Here is a 20,256-nt window from a genome sequence, read left to right as displayed (position 1 = left end):
ATGGAGTTTAGTAGGCAACTGGAGCGAAGTTCAACTTCCATATCATTGGAAACTATTGAAAAAGGTTGTTGTCCTGTCAGCCACAAGGCTTGTGGTAGTACTTGTGGTGACAGAGGTTTTAGTTCTGTTGTTGTGAAGTCTCATCTTGATAAGCTGGGGTCCAGTGGCTTAACGGCTTTCCTTCTGGTCTGTCACTGAAGCAGCTCGGAGGTGCTTGATCTCTCAATTATTGTGCTAACAGTCCAGTACCACCTTGCAGTTCTCAGCTACATGCAAGTTCAGCAGAGCATAATACGGCCGTCGTCCTATGGACCAGATATTACAGCAAGTCCATAAAAGAAAAGCCAAAAGGTCTCATGTATGCCAGAGTAATTTTTGATTCTCATCAGGTAGCAGTTCTTGATTTGACTCCTCGTGTATTCCCTCTTTAGAGTTTTCACGAAGCTTAACACATAATCTAAATCCCTATTAAGACTCCTAATTGTGCAGATGGCTTTGCACATACTAGTTTTGTCCCATGTGATTAGTGAAGAATTTCTCAGAAAAACATTCCTCTCCAAAATTTTACGGTTACCTTCAATATGGCAGTTGCAAGCAAGTTGATCTGCCTTTTAAAATGATTCATTGTCTTAAAAGAAAAACACATATTCAAATGGAGCCATTTTTGTGTTTGTACATACATGTTTGGAACAGCAGGTTTTTAAAATGGCTTTGGTTACAGCTTTTCAGATGCTTCAGGTATGTTTAATTATTTCCTGTTTCCAAGAAACTATCTAAAGCATCAAAGCTCATAAGAGATGAGCAACTCTCTTTTGAAAAAATGATTGCGATTATGTATTCCTTGATGAAGAATACAGGAAAATAAGACACCCTTGCTTTTGAAGCACTAGATACATCCTGTATATCAAAATCTTAATGCTATATATCAAAATCTTAAAGGCTGCATGACTTTCAGAAATGATCTGAAAAACTTAATCTACTTTGTTTAAAATAAATTTCTAATAAATTCAAGTACAGCTGTTAAGTCGGGAAGTAATTGAATTGAACTCTTAAATTTTATGTAATGTGCATACCCCATTATGCCTCTTAAGAAGAATCTTGTTATGCTGTCAAAATATGAGCAATTAGCCTATCAGTCTTTAGGAAATAAAAAAAACAACCTCCCAAAAAACCCTCAACAAGCGAATGAAATGTATTCTACATAAGTATTTAAGACCAAAAAGTGGACTTAATGCCTATAATTTGGAAGTGGTTTAACATCCTTTTCTTCTCTTTTTTTCCTCTTGTCAAGTCATTGAGATAAGCAGAAATAGGTAAACCAAAGCATACAATTTCTAAATAAAGTTTCTTCTGCATAATAGTATAATATCTGTTTTTTTATTTTTTCACAGATACTTTCAGTAGAACAAAAGTTCAGAAACACAGGTCCTTACTCTTGATTCCCTGGTATCAAGGACTCATCAAGCACCATCTTCAGTGTATTTCTTCAATAGTTTTGGCCGAGGAGAGGGAGAGCTTTCTTCAGCGCTTGTCCATCTGTCTCATCTCAACTTGACTTCGTTACTGTTTTTCTCATATTACAAATGCCTAAGAACAGCAAAGTAGTGAAAAGAGAACTAGATGATGAGGTTATTGAGTCAGTTAAGGACCTTCTCTCTAATGAAGACTCTTCAGATGATGCCTTTAAGAAGAGTGAACTTATGGTTGATGATCAAGAAGAAAAGGATGTAGATGTTGAAGAAGGCTCAGATGTAGAAGATGAAAGACCTGCTTGGAACAGCAAACTTCAATATATTCTGGCACAAGTTGGATTTTCTGTGGGATTGGGAAATGTGTGGCGATTCCCCTATCTGTGTCAGAAAAATGGTGGAGGTAAGTCTTGTGATAGCTAGTTGTAGCTAAATGCTGAAGCTAACCTTTCAGATTTCAAGGTCAGCAGAGATATCCACAGTAAAACCTGCTCCAGCATGTCAGATTTTTCTTATAATTTCTGCCAGAGCCTATGAGGAAAAACACAAATTCTCTTTATTTAGAGACACACATTTGTTAAAGTAAGTAGCAGATTGTTCTAAGATTCCATTTCCGCATTTTACGGTAGAAAGTTCTTGATATAAACTTAACTAGTGGTAAAACTAGTGATTAAGCAAAGCACATCTTTATGGAGGGTTTGCATTATTTAGGACCTAATTATTTTTGTGCTAAAGTGTTCTTTATAGCACTTGGACAATAAATCAAGGCATTACATCTGCATCCACTTTAAAGACCAAAGCAGTATTCGGTCTTCAGTATTTAACGGTACTAAGCTTCATACCTTTACTTTTTAATTGCCTTTAGCTCCTAAGCCGTTTGGTCATGATTTACTTTCTGCAAGAACAACAAAATACTGCAGGAGTGAAATGATTTTTTTACTGATCATGAATAATTTAAAACATAACATATACATTAAGGGAATATATGTTTTGTGCTGTTATATGGTTAACTATTTTACTAAATAACAAGTTACTTCTCACTTAGAACAAAAACATCAAGCTGTTTGTTAGCTTCCTTTTATGATTTTGAATGTAGTATGAAGTGTGAGGCTGGAGACCTTCCTTTATGCATATGGGATTAGTGTTTTATCCTATGCTATACTGTACCCTACTATACTGCATCTACGCACATCCTGTTGTAGCTAATTACTTAGCTGAATTCAAAACAAACCTGTCACTTTCTAGGATACAAAGTGACACTAACTATAGAATAGAAAATAAAGAACAACATTTTATTCATGCTGCATTTTAAAAGCTGAATGGTAAAACTAATGTAATTGAGGAGTATAGAAATGAGCCTAGAATATAATCAGAGTATAATTTTGTACTTTGTTTTCTCTCGTTCAGTTCAAGCAATTAAAATGGAGTTTATACTTTCAAATATTCCATCTCCAGGATCAAGTCTAAATTCTTTTATAGAATAGATTTTTTTTTTTTTTTCCACTCTCATTTAACTTCCTTGTTTTCCTCCTTTATTCTGGAGAGAAAGTCATTAAATGGTTGATTTAATGATTTGTGTGGAATCTGAAGTTTTCTTCCTTCCTGATATTAATGGAGAAAACACATTGAATGTAGTTTCTCAAAAAACATGTCAGTGGATGGCAATCTTATCTAGTCTACTAGACACAGTATAGAATTGATCACGTATCACTACTAGTTGAAAAAAATTAATACATTTCTTAACGAACAATTTTTAAAACAAACTGATTTCTAGTTAAAGATGTAGCTATTAAAATATTTATATTCTGTATCATTTGATCTTAAGTATGGTGTCAAGATGTAGTCTCAAGGATGCATTACAGCAGTTTGTTTTGTGTGGTTGTGTCCTTTTTGAAAGTCTGTGTTTAAAGTAGTTAGTTACTAATTTTCAAACCCATCGGATTCTCCTTCAAAAAGATCTGTTGATATGTTGCTTAGACTGGTGGATTCATACTGTCAGGCATTTTTAGAGTTACTCTGCAAGTGAATGTAAATTTAATTCAGATCAAATATAAATATATTAAAGTAACTAATAATTTCACAATTTAGGAAAAAAAACCCCGAACCTGCAGGGATTATGGCACTTCATTAAGAAAACTTGAAAAAATAAATATGGAGTCATTTGAGGTTGAAATTAAATGCTTTCCCCTGTGCTGTGATTGCAGGATCTTGGATGTGTAAGATAGTCTGTGGAGACATAATTTTTTTGTACATTGCTGAGACAAGGATATATTTGGCTTTTAACAATAATTCTGCACCATTTTAGCAAATTGCAACCTTCAGAACAACAGAGAAAAGCAAGTGATCATTAGAGCTAAAGCTTTCTTGGTTTTCAAGTTAGCCATAATGCAAGATGGAGAAGTTGACACAGAACATTAAAACATGCGAAGTACATTGGTGCCTGTATGTGTGTGTGCAGATGGACAGATAGTTCTCACAAGTACGTAAAAGAATAGGGGGAAGGAGGGAGGGAGAAGTTCAAACGCATGGGAAGATAAGTTACACACATTTTATGCGATGTTCCTGTTTTCTGCTATACATACTTCATGTATGTTTCATTCTAGGTAAAATTAGGGTGAGTTTATGCAACCTTTTCTAAATATCAGTGTTAGAACTGTTCTCTAGTCTTCTGCTGAGAAAGCTTTACTATAAATACCTGTTGAAGTCTCTAAATGTAGGGTAAACAACCCTTCTGTGGATTTTCATTAGAACTGTTTCAGTGAAGCATTATAGCTAGGTTGCCACCTTTGGTCTTGTCCAAATGTTTTTCATTTTCTTTCCTATGTTTAAGCAACTTGTATCTGGCAAATACCATCAGGTGAGAGGAGTATATTGGAAAGTGGTAAACCAATAAATACACTTCAAATTGAAACTAAAAAGAAGGAAAAACAGTAGTTACTGGTTAGTTTCCTTCACAGATTTCTTCTAATGTTGAGTGTTCCAAAGCCCCCAGTAAAAGAGAAGGCAAATCCTAACCATGTAGCAATTTTGTCTTTTTTTTTTTTTAATCTTCTGTGACGAACAACAAAACCAACAAAATAAACAGAAAAGACACAGACTAGCTAGGCCAAATAGATGTATATTATTAGAGGGTTTTGCGGGGAAGATACTTGGTCTCTACTGCCCTGTTTACTGGAGGGATTGGGTTTGTTTGTGGCTGTGGCCTGTGGTATGCCAGTGCTCCTGACTTAGTAGTTCTCTCCTGCTTCAGCGAGGTATCTATGGTACCATCTTTAAAAGTAACTCATGTATCACTACACTGTGCTGATACTTGGGCGTCCATATGTGTCTTTCCAATCTGTGTTTCTGCGTCTGCTCTGTACCGCCGAAACAACTTCCTTCACTTTATTTCTTGTGATCTTTTAACATTTTTTTTTAATTTATATAAACTCATAAATATTTAGAGTAATATTTGGTATTTTTTATGCTCAACTAAGTTACAGCTAGAGCGAGTAGCTCTTTGCTGGCTTTCATACTTGGCCTTTTCCCAGAAAAAAGTCCGTCAAGAGAGGTGAGAGAAGAGGCTTGTATGGAGCTGGGACAAACTTTGATCCGCATTTGGGAGGTAGCTGTAATGCAGGAAGTATCAAGAGAAAGAAAAAGGCTGGGAGGAGACTGAGGGAACTCCAGAGTGCTCATTTTCTTGACTTGGGTTGAGAGGGAGGGCTCAAACGAGTTTTAGACTCCATAAATGAGGGGCTGAAGCTGTTCAGTAAAGTTTTGAGGAACTGACTATAGATCTCTCTGCCTTCTTCACCCCTGTTCTCACCACAGGTCCTCCTTCTCCCTGGTAGGCAATACCTAATCCCCATCTGGCACTTAAGGCACCTCTTCCACTCTTTGCAGCCTAACAGATAAAAAAGCTATTTCTTCCTTGATGCCTCACAGAAGTGATTTGTATTGGAGTTGGGTTTACTCTACTTTTAAAAAAATATTTACCGTTTTTACACTGTACAGTTTTATTTATTACTCCTTTACTATATGAAGACAAATATTTGTGTTTGTTCAGATAGGCACAGTTCCTATATAACAGTTTCATAACCTATGTTAGCATGCAATAGGTTCTGAGCTGCCTCAGCTTCCTATGATTGAAGGTGAGCCTTAAAAATACACAATTTGGATCTACCCAGTCTTGCCGTAAGGCTAATAAATAGCAACAAACTAGACCTGTGTTTTACTGCTGCTCATTGCTATCATCTGGTGAGTAGCTTGCGCACCTTTCACCTTGTTCAAACAAAGGAAATATTTGTTCTGTTTGATTGTGATTTTCCCATAGGATTAGCAGAAGTAAAATGGTACATTCACGTATTAGAAGAAACAAAAGCAAACTAAATTAGCTGTTCTGCTAGAATAAGTGATATTTGAGTGAATTTTATTGTAAAGGCAAGTGAACATCATTATCTAAGAGGTGCTTCTAGTGTTGCAAATGGTTTTGGGAGTCTACGAAGTAATACACACCAGAGATTTTGTGTTATATTTTCATGAGTATTGACTTAATTTTTACGGTCAGTCTTTTTAACATCTCTGTGATGTAAAAAGTCAAAAGAACTAGTAAACAATGATAACAGATAAAAGCTGTGAGCAGGTAGGGAAATCTGTAGTAGATTACCTTGCCATTATGTTTTGAAAAGATTGACATGGATACAATCACATAATGAATTTCTACATTTAAATAGTCTGGATTTTATACTGAAATACCAGCAGATCAAACAGTTAAAGTGAGTTCTGTGGTCTTGTAAAAAGCAAAGCAGCTATTGCTGACAACTGCTGAGGAAATTATATGTAAATTGTTAAAGACTGAGTATTCATTAAAAGCTACAGTCTGATTGTCTAATTTAAGTGGAATTGTGAGCCAAGCAAGTACTGTGTTGTATTCCAACACTAAGTATGGATTCAGTGCCTTCATTATTTAGCTTTTGATCAATAATTTATAATCAGTGGCTTGAATTCATTGATGTCTTCAACATTATTTTTTGAGTTCCCATTTAAACTGTATTATCAGACTCATGAAATTTAGTTGTACTTCAGTGTGCTGAAAATGTCCGATTTTTATTTTGCAAGCGTAATTCGTCATTAAAGTTGATTGGCTAAGGGGATTTCATCGTTTAAGCACAGATTTGTAAATAGGCACACCTGAAGATATTTAAACTGTGAAGGACTACTGACAGGAAGCCTGTCCAATCAGTAGGATAGACTACAAACCTGCAGATAAAATGTAAAATGTAAAATGTAAAATGTAAAATGTAAAACCTTTTATCAGAGTTTTCCTGATAAAAGCAGTTTGTATTTTGTAATGGTAAAGAAAATCGCTTATAGGAGCTTAGTAGATTGTGAACCTATAGTGTTTTATTGTCCATTTGTCATAACTTTGAAAATTTTAACATTTGACATTCAGAATAAGTTGATCTTCATCTGAATATCAGCTTCTCACTAGCTTTCTGTTAATGTGTGCAGTAAGCTGTAAGAAATGGGATGTCTTCTCCAGACAGTGGTAAAACTCACCTTCATTGACTAAGAATTAAATCAGCCGCTAGACACTTAATTAAAAACTAGCACAATAGTGGTTGAAACAAATCTGGAAAGTTATTACGTTTTTCAGGTTACATCAAAAATGGCTAGAAGAAGAAAAGTTTATTTGTAGTATGAAGAGGGTAATAGTTATGTCGTCTTGCGTTGTTGCTTCTGAAGTTATTTTCTAACTCTTTAATTACTATGAATCATGTCATTTTATGTTATTTTTTTCCCCTGAGCATGTATAGAACTTAAATCAAAATCAGTGTTAATATTCCACTTCTATCAATAATGTTGCTAAATGTAGTACATATTGTAATATCAAGACAGGCAATTTACCAGTTATCTCATTATGGTACTTGCTTAAATAAAAATATTAGAAATCAAAGCAGTGCTGTGCACATTGTTAACATTCACCAGTTCCTGAAATCTTTTGTATTTTTGCCATTCATCCTGGTGAAGAAGGATGAGGTATATTTTTTAGATTTTTTTTTTCCTTATGAAGTCTAGATGAGCTTTTTTTTAAGTATGAAAGCCAATGTCTAAGGCCAAAATATGCAAAAAAGTGACTTGACAGGAGAATAATATTCAAAATGTAGAAAGGAGGCCTGGGGATCCTGAACCACACAGAACTGTGATACTCAGAAGGCTGCGTAGCTGGCAGATGTAGCAGACAATGTAACTAACTATAGGATGCTGTTCAAGGCCAGCTTGTGTAGTTTATTGTTCTAATTCAAATAACAATGATCCTTATTCAATATTGTAACTCTAAGGACCCATGTTTTCATGCACTGGCAAATAACAGACATGCTGAGCTGTTTCCATAGTGATTCTGTTTTATGATGAAGTGAAGATGTCTTACAGTTCTTTGAAGTATGCCTAGCTTCAAGGGAAGGCTGAAACAATACTTGTCCAGAGATGCTGTGTTTTCATGTTGACTGTAAGACCCAGAAGCCCTTTGCAGCTGTGATATACACTTATACAATCCAGCTATGTCCAAACTATATAGCACTGGAACTCTTATGTGCGTTATTTTCCATTATATCCTTCTTTTGGGGAGGGGCACAAGATCAGAAGGGAGCTCAGCAGGTTTGAGTGATCAGAAAACCGGTGCTTTAGGTGCTCTGCGCAAGCTCTGCGGTGTAGAGGTGAACTCTACTGGCTGCCCACACTGAATTTCAGGGTTGTGTCATGTATAATGTAATGTGGATTTAACACCACATTTATTTAACTCATTTGGTTGAATCTAACTGATAAATCTTGCAACTTACATTGATACTGCACCATAAAACACACACGTCAGCCCAGTCTTTAAACATGTGCTTAACTTTGCAGCCTTGTGATTAAGGTTGTGGACTGGGACACTGAAGAGCTGGGTTCAGTTCCTGCTCTAGTACAGTCATCCAGTGGGATACGGGGTAAGTCACTTAGGCCCCAATTTTTTTGAGCTATTTAGGCTTGTCTCTGCTCAGCTATGCAACACCTGTCTCATTAAGACCTCAGGTATCATTTACAGTAGTGTTATACTATTAGACAAACTATGTACTGATGGCTTTCAATTAATTGTATGACCAAATTTTTAAACGTAGTGATGCCAAAGCTTCTCATTTGCAATGTGAATTTACAGTATATTTCTGTCTCACAGAAATTTTGAGAGAATGTTGATGATAAATCAAGGGTATTTAAGGATATTGTTTGTCTTATATATTCTTAAGACAGATAGTCCTCATTTTGGAATGTGGTTGTCACTCTATTCTTCAGTTTTCCTCATGTTTATTTCCTTCTGTCTCTGTTGTCTCTCTTTTCACAGTAGAAAGTAAGTTCTTTGCATTCTTTTCATTATGTGCACGTGCAAGATGAATCACGAGAGACACCAAAGTACTGAATGGGAATGTAGATGCCACCTCAGTAGAGCAGACAACCTGTACTGTGCTGAAAAGGGTAGACAGACCATCATATCTGGCTCCGTGAGAGAGTACTGTAACCTCAAAACCAGTACATTGTTCAGAGCCTGACGTGGATTGTGAGCAAGTGCTGCTCAGGCAATATCATTGCATATCATGATATGCCATGAAAATAAAACACAAGGAGCTGTTTCATTGCTAACAGTAGGCTTTAGACAGTGGAGTAAATAAGATCAATATTCTTTGTCTGATCCATCAGTAGTTTTTCTCAGATTTTCTTTTCTGTATCTTTCTTCTTAACTTTTTTTAGACTGAGGACTGTAGTTACTCCATGCTTAGGATCTTTGTAAGATCTTTATAATGGAAGATGATGTCCAATTTGTGCATATTTCTTAAAGAGCAAAATAGCAAGTGGACCTAAATAGGAATGAATGCTATCAGAAAATCTGAGGCTTCCTGCACAGCTTAGGAAAGTTTAACTTTTCTCAAGTAAACTGAATTCCATGAGATAAACTACCTGCTAAGGATATGCAAATGACAGTGTATTTTGAAAGACTCCTAAAACCCTAGAAAATTGACCCTGGATGAAGAAACTTAAAGTAGGACTTAGCTGGAGTTGAGGATGAATCTCAAACTGGTTTCTTAACTTTCCTCAGCTTCTTTCTCATCACAGAGATGAATAGACTGATTAGACAACTTAATAGTTCTGAGTAAGCTTCTGAGGTCTTTAGATCTTTGTTTTGTAGCTTGCTCCAAGATGCCACAGTCTGCATCTCTCAAGTGTTTTTCTTTAGCCTTACAGTGGTTGCAATCAAAAGTCATAAGACTTTTGAATTAGGTGGCCAGCACAGTACCCTAAATTGCAATGTAAGAGCCATGCATTTGAAAATTAGGTGCCACGTTGCTAATTGCTGGTGCCTAAATGTTTTGTTAGCTCTAGTACTAAATACTCCTAACAGCAAAGACAAGGTTAAGCTCTGAATTTGTCAGTGCACTTAGTATATGAATGTATTTGCTTGCAATTAGTTTTACTGAAATAAATGGAGATACATCCTTATGTTAGAATTGTGTATGACCATCTCCTGGGAATCAGATCTTGAAAAGATGAATTGTTTTACATATATATGCCTAAAGGTGAAGTAACAGTTGCATTTTCAAATATGTCTTTAAGGAGAGTTTCTGAGTACTGCAAGATCTGGGTCTACAGTACTCCATTTCATTTCCACCTCCTGTCTCTAGTCTCTGTCTGGAGCCCGTAGAAATGGGCTGATACAGTTTTCTTGCTGAGTCATTATTCTGTACAGTGTGAAATCCCCTTTCTGAGCATCTGAGGTGCACATGGAGAAATTAACAATACAGTCTTCTGAAACGGCTTAAAATTGGATGAAATTGAGAATATTTCTTTCATAAATTGGGTCTTGCTACTCTGTTACAAATCAAAGTGTAGAGTTTTTGAAGAAATGTTGATTCAGCTCCTGATTGCATCACTGAATCTCTAAAAAGCTTAGTCAAATAGCCAAAATGTCATCAAGCATACAACTAGATTAGATGACTTGTTTTCAGTAAGGTTTGCCTAAAAATGTTAAAGTGATTTAGAAATTCAATGCCTCTTGTCTTTTCAGATCTTAACAAGATGTATGGGCAAGGTTCAGGTAAAACTACTTTTTGCATGTATCAAAGAGACTGCAGTGAATGACACTAATTCAAACTCGCAGCTATTGTAAGGTTTCACGTTTGTTGTGTCAGGTTCTGAATCTTCCTCCACTCACTCTGATTTATACTTTGTTCCTTTCATAGGTGCTTATCTTGTGCCATATTTAGTCTTGCTACTGATAATAGGGATTCCACTCTTTTTCTTGGAGCTTGCTGTGGGGCAGAGGATCCGCCGAGGGAGTATTGGTGTGTGGAATTACATCAGCCCCAAACTGGGAGGAATTGGATTTGCAAGCTGCGTAGTAAGTTTTTAACGACAATTGTGTGGTTTGCTTTCAATCTGTATGATTACTATTTTACTGCAGGAAAAAGCCACTGATTTGTAGCTGGGCTTCAAGGTCAGTTGACGACGCTTTGTAAGATCCTAAATTAGTACATTAGAAATATTAATACAAATGTGTCTGTAGGACCAGTCAACCTATATTTTGTGATTCTTTTGAAATTAAAAAATAGGGAAAAGAGTAGTCTTCTGGAGAAACAAAGCCTGTAAAAGTGTAGGTGTTACACGGTAAGTACAGAGAAAAGTGAAAATTTAGAAAATGTAAGGTACTTCAATGGGGCAAGACATTCAGTTCTTATTCTGACTTATTTTAGTTAAAATTAGGTTCAGTGGCTGATAAGCAGAAATATGCAGAAGTTCAATATGGATTTATTTATTTATTTATTTAGAAATGTAGTTAATAAATGTTACTTTTCTATCTTTTTTTTTTTAATAGGTATGTTTTTTTGTGGCCCTGTACTACAATGTCATTATTGGATGGAGTCTGTTTTACTTTTCCCAGTCTTTTCAGCATCCATTACCATGGGACCAGTGTCCTTTAGTTAAAAACACATCTCATACCTGTAAGTCTATATTAATGTTCTTAAAAAAAAAAAAAAAAAAAATTGAAGATTTTTAAACAAAAAGGAGAAAAAAATACAATTGAAAGAAATATTTTTGGGAAAAAGTGTTGTGTGCAAAGCTGGTTTTGCATCTTAATGAGATGTCACATCATAATACTGGGAAAAAATACAAGAAGCCTAACCTGAGATAAACATACTGTATTTGGAAAGGAACATCACTGTCAACAGCATTTTAAAGAGTAATGAAATCATAAGAGTGCTATTTAGTACGTTGCAAGGAAAAAAAAAAAAGAATTTCTGATTACTTTTTTCCTGATTTTGATACTGCTTTTTATGCTTTCTTGGTGAAAAATGAAGGATATTTCTACAATTCAATTAGTAGGATACTTGCTGGCAACAAAGCAAAAAGTGTTGCATTTCTAACAAAGTAGAAAATGGAAAATTGTAAACATCAAATAAATGCATGTGATAAAAGCATTATTTGCTTGGTAAGCTAATAGGAATTAGATAAATGGTCACTGGTTTGTTGCTATAATGAGGTAGTCTCAAATGGACATATTATACAACAGCATTAAAAGTTCTTTATCTCTTGGTTTTGGTTCTCTTGTCATGATTACACACTGTGCATTATCCTTGGTCTTGAAATATGAAATATTTCTTTTCATTTTTATTTCAGATCCTAAATTTTCTTCACCTTTTGTAAAGTTTTTTTTTTACCCCTTCAATAAATAACATAACCAGGGACATTTGAAAAGTTGTACAATGTTTTTATAGTGTCTTTGCCAGAGTTGCTTGCTTCAGTTGTTTGAAATAATCAGTATATGTGAATGTTGGCACATAGTCAAATTGACTGTGTTCCACAAACCGTTATCCATTAATCGAGCCACAGTGTTTGTCTGTGCCAAATATTAAGATACAGATATTAAGATACAAATATTAAGATATAAATATTAATATATTAAGATACAAATATTAAGATATAATCGAGCCACAGTGTTTCTCCTGCCAAATATTAAGATACAGCGTGTTAGGCTAACTTCAGCAGAGGTCATCTGAACTAAGCTTAAACACAGAAAAGTATTATATTTGATAATATCCGATCATTTTTGACAGTTTATTTCAGTGAAGATCTGACATCTGTGTTATGTTTCTTAAAATTAGTGTATTTTTCCCTCCTTTTCATTAATCTTGACTCAGGACCTAGCTTAGAGATATGATTGATTGTCAGATATAAATAATTTATAATAAAGTTAATTAAATATTTTCTTTGAAGAATTATCTCTATTTATTTGTGTTATGTCTAGATACACACAATTCCTTCAACTGTTAGGTAACGTAATAAAGCAGAATTACAATATAATAAAAAAATCACTTCTGGAATACACACATCAATTTACATTTAACATAGCTGTGAAGGAGTGATTTTTTCCTTTTCTTGTCACTTTGGTATCATATTATCATTTACAATAGTAATTAAGTGCCCGTCGATTTGAGTGTCATATCAAAGCAGACACAATTGATAATTTATTTTCCATATATTTTCAAAATCAATGTAATTCAGTGTGCAATTTCAGAGAGATACTTTACATGATTTGTAAGTCACAGTATTATATGTAGGTGGTCTAATATTATGTGTGATAAATGAAATGTATGTCTTCATCTAAGCCTGCTTACTATTTACTACTTAAGTGAAAATTAAATTTTGTTTAGGACTCAGGTTGACCGTATGCAGAAGAATACATTATCCCAAAAGGTTGTTTATAAAGGTTTTTCCAGAACCTTTCACTGATAGCAGCCACTTTTTCTTGTAGCAAATGCCTTAAGACCTTTTGCGAGTTTGATGACAGCACAATTTGCAAATATTGGGAGTTGGTAGAACATTGTTATGAAAGTGCTGGGAAAATACTTCTATCCTGAACTCATTCTTTACTTGCTAACATCTCTTGACAGTTGTGGAGCCAGAGTGTGAAAAAAGTTCTGCAACCACTTATTACTGGTACAGGGAAGCGCTGAATATTTCCGGCTCTCTGTCTGAGAGTGGGGGTTTAAACTGGAAGATGACTGTCTGCTTGCTGGCTGCCTGGGTCATGGTATGCCTAGCCATGATCAAAGGCATTCAGTCTTCAGGCAAAGTGAGTATACCGTTTACCTAAATGACAGTGTTTTACTTTGAAATGTTTCACAGCATTTTTGTTGACCACACCCTCTGTTTACTCTCTCATGAAATCTGTAGGAGCAGGTTAGTAGCTGTGACTCACTCCAGTGTTTGTATAATCTCAAGTAGAGGAATTTTAATAGTTAAGCGTTACAATTGTAATAATTTTAGTGGGAACTGTAGTAATTTAGTGGGAACTGAGATCTGAGGAAGAATCATTTCTGTTATCATCAACGTAACTGTTGCAAGTAGCTGTACTTCAGCTTTGTTGAATTGTCAATGCAGCGTTAAGCCTGTGTGTTTCTGAATGTCTAGGGAATTAGGTTTCCATGTATACTCACAGTACAATTGCAGTGCACCCAGGTCCTCAAAATTCCTTGGCATTTTTCTTTTTATCATTACTGTCATTGATATCCATGCTTCTGTCATTAATACAGCTGCTTTTCAGGATTCTGGATTGTCTCTTTTGACTAAAGACTAACCATCCCTTTGCATCTGAGTACATACCTTGTCGTCTTTCCTTTCCATGCAGCCTGCCGGAATGATTTGCTAGCTCTGTTGATCTCAGTGGGACTTTCAGATGAAAAATAATCTGTTCTAACAGCAAAATTCTTTGCTATTAAAAAGCACTGAGGTGAAAATTCCTGTGACCTCCTTTAGTGTACTTCAGTTAAAGAAACAACTAGCAATTTTAGTGAGAGAATCATTTTACTAAACTTTGAAACAGAATAGATTTGTGTTGATTCAGGGTGGAGAATGAAAGATTGTATTTGACTACTCATTTTTTGTTTACTCTTTGTGTTAGATAAATGAGTCAATCAGTGTGTCAGAAAGGAATTCTATTAGGCAAGTGTTCAGGTAACACAGAAGTGTTGGGCTTCACAAATGCAGTAGCAAAAGCATGCTCCTTCAGTGTGGAAAGCTGCACAGCATTGCACTTTGGGATTCTGACGACTCCGTGGCCTTTTGTTTGTCCAGTAGTCAGTGCAATATTGCTTTCTAGTTCTTATGACTCACACCTAAGGGAATGAAAAGTGTTCTGCATATTTCTTAGAGTGTATGGTTATCAATTCAGTCATGTACTGAGTAAGGAATGAAGCTATTGAAAATAAAATCCATGGATATCATGTTTTATTTCTTTTTAATGTTTTTCAGATCATGTATTTTAGTTCCCTTTTTCCTTATGTGGTACTTTTGTGCTTTCTGATCAGAGGACTGCTCCTTAATGGGGCAGTGGATGGAATTCGTCACATGTTCACACCTAAGGTATGTGCTTAATTTCAGTTTGCAGTGTATTAAAGTTTCAGTGGCAATTTAACCATTTATGAATGCTCTCATTTAAGTTTATTGTCTTCATAGAACATTTTACCATTTTCCTGTTTGATTAAATTGCAAAATTATCCTTGACTTCAGTGGCACAACATCAAGTTCTAAGATCCAAAGGCTTTAAGTGTTCCAAGTGTCTGTGTAGAGTTACCTCCCTTAGGTGGCAAGTTCACAGTTAGATACCTTTATAAAGCTAAGCAGCTGTAAGTGGTATTTCCAGGATTTAGGATACTTAGAAAGCTCCAAATACTGAAAAGGGAAGTGAATCTTAAAGCCTGCCATTCTTTAAGATTGAAATGCCTAGTTCTGTGACGTCACAGTGAAATGCCTTACTTTGAATGTTGTCATGGATTTACATAATTAACTGGTCGCTTTTGCAAGGGGACAAATTTGTCTCGTTTTGGAAATAAATTAGTGCTGTTTGCATTAGTGCTTCAGTACCCAAAAGTACAGGAGACCTGTCTTTAATGCTCTGCTCATCTTGTAAAAGTAGTGTAAGTACTCACCACTCAACTTTCCTTACCATGTTCTATATGGTTGTCATGCCAAGGTAGCAGCAAGTCTAAGCATACATATTTTACTGTCAACATTTTTACTGGGAATATGTCTTACAGAACTTTAGATTTTATAACTATGGAGTTGAGAAGAGATGTTATGAATCATTGTTTAGCCTGAAGATCTAAATTCTTCCCACACCCGTCTCAAATGCTTGTAGCTGTATCTATACCACAGGAACAGCATATTTGAGTAGTCAGAGCCATACTTGCTCAGGAATGCATAATGCTGGGCTTCGTGTTTTATGACTGTATTATGAAATGTACTTTCCAACAAGTGCATATCATAGTACAGCTGAGCAGAAGAACAGGACTGAGGTTTCAAAAATGAAAGCTAAATAATAAGATTATTAAAATCAATACACATAGTGGCTAACACAGATGGCAGAGATGTTGTCAGTTGTTTTGATTCCAAGTGTTTTGAGTCTGTGAAGAACTGTCATCCTATAAAAGTGACCTTTGTTAGCTATCACATTGTTATTTCTTGCATTGGGATAAGCAGTTGTGTTCTGCCTCACTCACTGTCATCACTTCAGAGTCGAGGTTCTGCAGAAACTTACAGGCTGCTCAGGCAAATTTGAGAAATCTGAGGAACAGAGAAATGCAGTGCTTATTGGTGAAGAGGAAGTCTGTAGTAGAGATGGGATACAGGCTTCTTGAAGTTATAGTTTAGTTTCTCAACTACAGTATTTATCCTCTTTTTTAACTAGAGAAGTACCACTAGATACTGAGGGAAACACTGAAACTCCCCTTGAATACCAACACCTCTTCACTATTTCATCTTTCATGAGTTAGACCTAAAATAAGTTGCAGCTGATGCTTACTTTATAGTACTTTATGTCTTAATCATACAATTGTTTCAAGTGTTCAGATAAACAATCTTGAAAGAGAAATTGTTTTTAATTTATTCTACTGGTTTCCAGTTCTGTATCTCAAAATTTAAGTTGTGGCCAAAATTTGAGGTTAGGAGGCCTATATGTTGCATACACTATATGTGAATGTAAACCTTCAAAAGTATTTTCATTATCATCTCTGATTGTTTCTATATTTGAGCGCTAGTTTGCACGGTAGGCTCGTGTGAAACTACCTGAAGGAATTCAGACTAACCCACCTGTTGCTGTTTCCATTTGCTCCATTGTGCTAACAGTTTGTTTCGGCAGACAGACTGTAAAAAAGATGGCTAAACTGATCGAGCTTTAAAATAATATAGATAGGTAGACATCAGAGGGGAGGAGGAGACATCTTTTCAGTGTCAGTTCGTTCAGCAAATGACTACGTTTTGACCAGAGATGATCACAACACATTCCCACAGAACAGTTGTGTTAGCACAGCAGAGAACTGACACATTGGTGCAGATGTGAGAGCACAGGGCTAGTGAAGAGGAGGATTTCTCTCTTTGCTGTGGTTGATGAACAAAGCAGAAATTCTAAATAATAACCTTAATAAAAAACGTAAAGAAGGATATATGAAAAACCCACTGACGTGAACTACTACAGTGAAACTGTAGGACTGTATGAGGGTTAAATGCAGAGCTCCCCAAATTTCACAGAAATTATCTTATAATAGCAAATCAGTTACAAGTTTATTTTGAAATGCTAGGCGATGTGTATCTAAGAACTTACTACTTTTGATGATATCAAATGATATCTTGCAGAAAGCGAGAAGTGTTTGATACTTAGATCCTTCGCAGATTAGGTAAAATTAAGACTATTCCTCGAGCACCCTCTGGTGGAAAAGCTCTGGCATGACTGTGTGGTACAGGCAGCTTCAACTATGTGCAATAGCTGCTTGTGCACTGTAATTACGACAAAAATTATAAGTCAGGAACAAGTTTATTGTCATAAACACTCTTTTTTTTTTCAAATATATTGTATTTAGCTATATATAAAATAAAAAAGAAGATATTTGCTACGTATATATAATAAATATTATACCTTTATGGGAAACTGGAAAATTTTTCAGAATGTTACCATAACAATAGCAAATTTATTTTTTTTCCCCCGGAGTAAGACAGTCAGTCTGCTGGCATCTATGCTGATGCTTTTTAGTTTATTCTTTTCAATAAGCCTAGGGTATTAAAAAAAAAAAAAAAGCAAAACCCAACACATTTGCAGAAGTAAGGTCTTTCACTGTTAAATGAATGGAGGCTCTGAATCAACTTGGGAAAATCTAGTGTTTAAATTTCACATGTACTTTTTTATGATTCATTATCTAGAAGGATCTGACAGACAGATGATGACTCATAAATTTAACAAAGATATTTCTTGAAGTATGGTCATCTGAAAGAGCAATACAGTTCAATTTTTTGAAAAAAGGCTTAGTTGTACCTCAAATATATGACCCGTTTAACATAGGGTAAGTTTGAGGCATTTAGCTTAAGGCAGATTTGACTCATGGACTATACAGATTGTGGTGGCCAGCATTTATTTCATATCTTGCGTTTCACTTTACATATTTGCATGTAATAGAATTCCATATAAGCATGTGTATCTCATGGTCACTTTTTGTTTGTTTGTTTTGGAAAGTAACAATAAAACAACTTTCAACATACTTACTGCATTTATAAGAGGGTTGATCATCCCAAAATAAATCTTAATTCTAACAACTGATAATACATTTACTATAAAAAAAGCCAGTAAATACTGTAAAAAAAAAAAAAAAAGAAAAAAGACAGATATTCTCTCATTCCATAACTTAACTAGCTGCTAGTTCAGTTATCATATAGCTCCAGTATTGCCACGTTGTTGGGAACAGGCTGTTTCTCTTTAAGGATATATCATATAAAATCAATAGAAATTCTGGCCCCTTAAGTTCGCTCAATCTTAGGTGTCACATTCAGCTTTCATTGTATCATAATGAAAATACATTTGTAGTGGAGTATTAGCGTTTTGTGATGTAGGTTGTTTTCCTGTGTTTTTCTTCTGTTGTCTTTTCGTATAATAGAAATGCATTTTATAGCTGACATATATTATATCTAATTTCAAACAGCTTGAAATAATGCTGGAGCCCAAGGTCTGGAGAGAAGCTGCTACTCAGGTGTTCTTTGCCTTAGGGCTTGGATTTGGTGGAGTCATTGCCTTTTCAAGCTACAACAAGAGAGACAACAACTGCCATTTTGATGCTGTACTGGTGTCCTTCATCAATTTTTTCACTTCTGTGCTGGCAACTTTGGTGGTGTTTGCTGTTCTGGGCTTCAAAGCCAATATCATAAATGAAAAATGTGTTATCCAGTATGAATATCCATTTCTTTTTCTTAAATTATTTTTATGGTATATTTAATTTATAAATTAAACCAGATCATCAAATTTGATTTCTCTGTTTTATTGTGTTTTACAGAAATTCAGAGAAGATTTTAAAACTTTTGAAAATAGGCAATCTGAGCCAAGATATGATCCCACATCATATCAATTTCTCAAGCATTACAGCAGAAGATTACAATTTAGTTTATGACATTATTCGGAAAGTTAAAGAAGAAGAGTTTGGTTCTCTCGGTCTCAAATCTTGTCAAATTGAGGATGAACTTAACAAGGTGAGAGTAATAAGTTTGTCTTAAATACAGAGATTGTAAACAGATGAATATTTGTTAAGCCTGAAATAAACTCTGAAATATACTTGCATAGAGTATCCGTACAATGTACCTATAAGCAGTGCACCTGTAGAGATCCATGTGAAAACAAGATTCTGTCCAGGATCACATTCCAGCTTACCTGAGGACTTTTGCGTCTGATGTCTTATTATAGTCTTCACTAATTTATAATATAGTTTGATCATTATATCACTCTCTTCAGGAGATGATAAGTTTTTAAAGTTCTGTTTTTTAGAAGAGTTGAGCGTGAGGGTTTTTCCAAATACTAAACAGAGATGTACCTATACAATGTCTCAAACGATGATGTCTTCCAATATTAAGATACAATTGCTAAATATAAATACTATTTCACTAGAAAGTAGTATTTGATAGTTGTTTATCATTCTGTTTTGAAATCTTACAATCTAACAGTAAGCCAGATCTGTAAAAGAAAACATATTTTTTTCTAGCTTTTTCAGATGGACTTCCAGTTTTAAATATTGACCTCTATGTAGTTGCACCAGCATCTGATGCTAAAATGTCATATTGTTGACTTGGATATTAAAAGTTTCTATACTGTTCCTGGCATTTAAATTTGAAACAAATAGGTACAGAAATGAAGTCCTTTATATACTTACTGGAGGAAACAGAGTGTATTTTGTAGCAGTCCTGTATAATAGCTTTCATGCAAAAGTATCGATGAAAGAGAGAAAGAAATGTGTTGTTAATATCAATCAGCTTACAGGTTCAGCCAAATCCAATATTTCAGTAAATAGTATTAAGTTCATAGGTTTGGAAGAATCACATATTACATAGCAGCTTCCCACTCTACCTTCAAGATTTAATCAATGACATTGCATGAACACCAAGTCAGACTGTCACACTATCAAAAAAACACTGTCCATGAATAATAATGTAGATTTTTTTTCTCACTGACAGGCGGTTCAAGGAACTGGTTTAGCTTTTATTGCCTTTACAGAAGCAATGACCCACTTCCCTGCTTCTCCCTTTTGGTCAGTCATGTTCTTCCTCATGTTGGTAAATTTGGGACTTGGAAGTATGTTTGGAACCATTGAAGGCATCATCACACCTATTGTTGATACCTTCAAAGTCAGGAAAGAAATTCTTACTGGTGAGTTCACAAAACTTTCTTTTCTTACTAAAGCAGTAAGCTGAA

The 20,256-nt window shown here is 35.1% G+C and overlaps 1 protein-coding gene across 1 annotated transcript in view; it reads left to right on the top strand.

The window, feature by feature from the left end:
- Nucleotides 1-1,583: 1,583 nt before the first annotated feature.
- The window catches only part of LOC147528849 (sodium-dependent neutral amino acid transporter B(0)AT2), a 28,045-nt gene continuing 9,372 nt past the window's right edge, over nt 1,584-20,256 (top strand). The window contains exons 1-8 of the mRNA XM_086609977.1: nt 1,584-1,872; nt 10,721-10,878; nt 11,353-11,479; nt 13,430-13,611; nt 14,790-14,900; nt 18,503-18,744; nt 18,851-19,043; nt 20,019-20,211. Of these exons, the coding sequence (XP_086466103.1) occupies nt 1,584-1,872; nt 10,721-10,878; nt 11,353-11,479; nt 13,430-13,611; nt 14,790-14,900; nt 18,503-18,744; nt 18,851-19,043; nt 20,019-20,211 (1,495 nt within the window). The remainder of the gene's footprint in view (nt 1,873-10,720; nt 10,879-11,352; nt 11,480-13,429; nt 13,612-14,789; nt 14,901-18,502; nt 18,745-18,850; nt 19,044-20,018; nt 20,212-20,256) is intronic.

The sequence above is a fragment of the Tauraco erythrolophus genome, chromosome 4, assembly GCF_009769465.1.
Source record: "Tauraco erythrolophus isolate bTauEry1 chromosome 4, bTauEry1.pri, whole genome shotgun sequence".
Taxonomy (NCBI): Eukaryota; Metazoa; Chordata; class Aves; order Musophagiformes; family Musophagidae; genus Tauraco; species Tauraco erythrolophus.
This window is presented reverse-complemented; position numbering and strand designations above follow the sequence as displayed.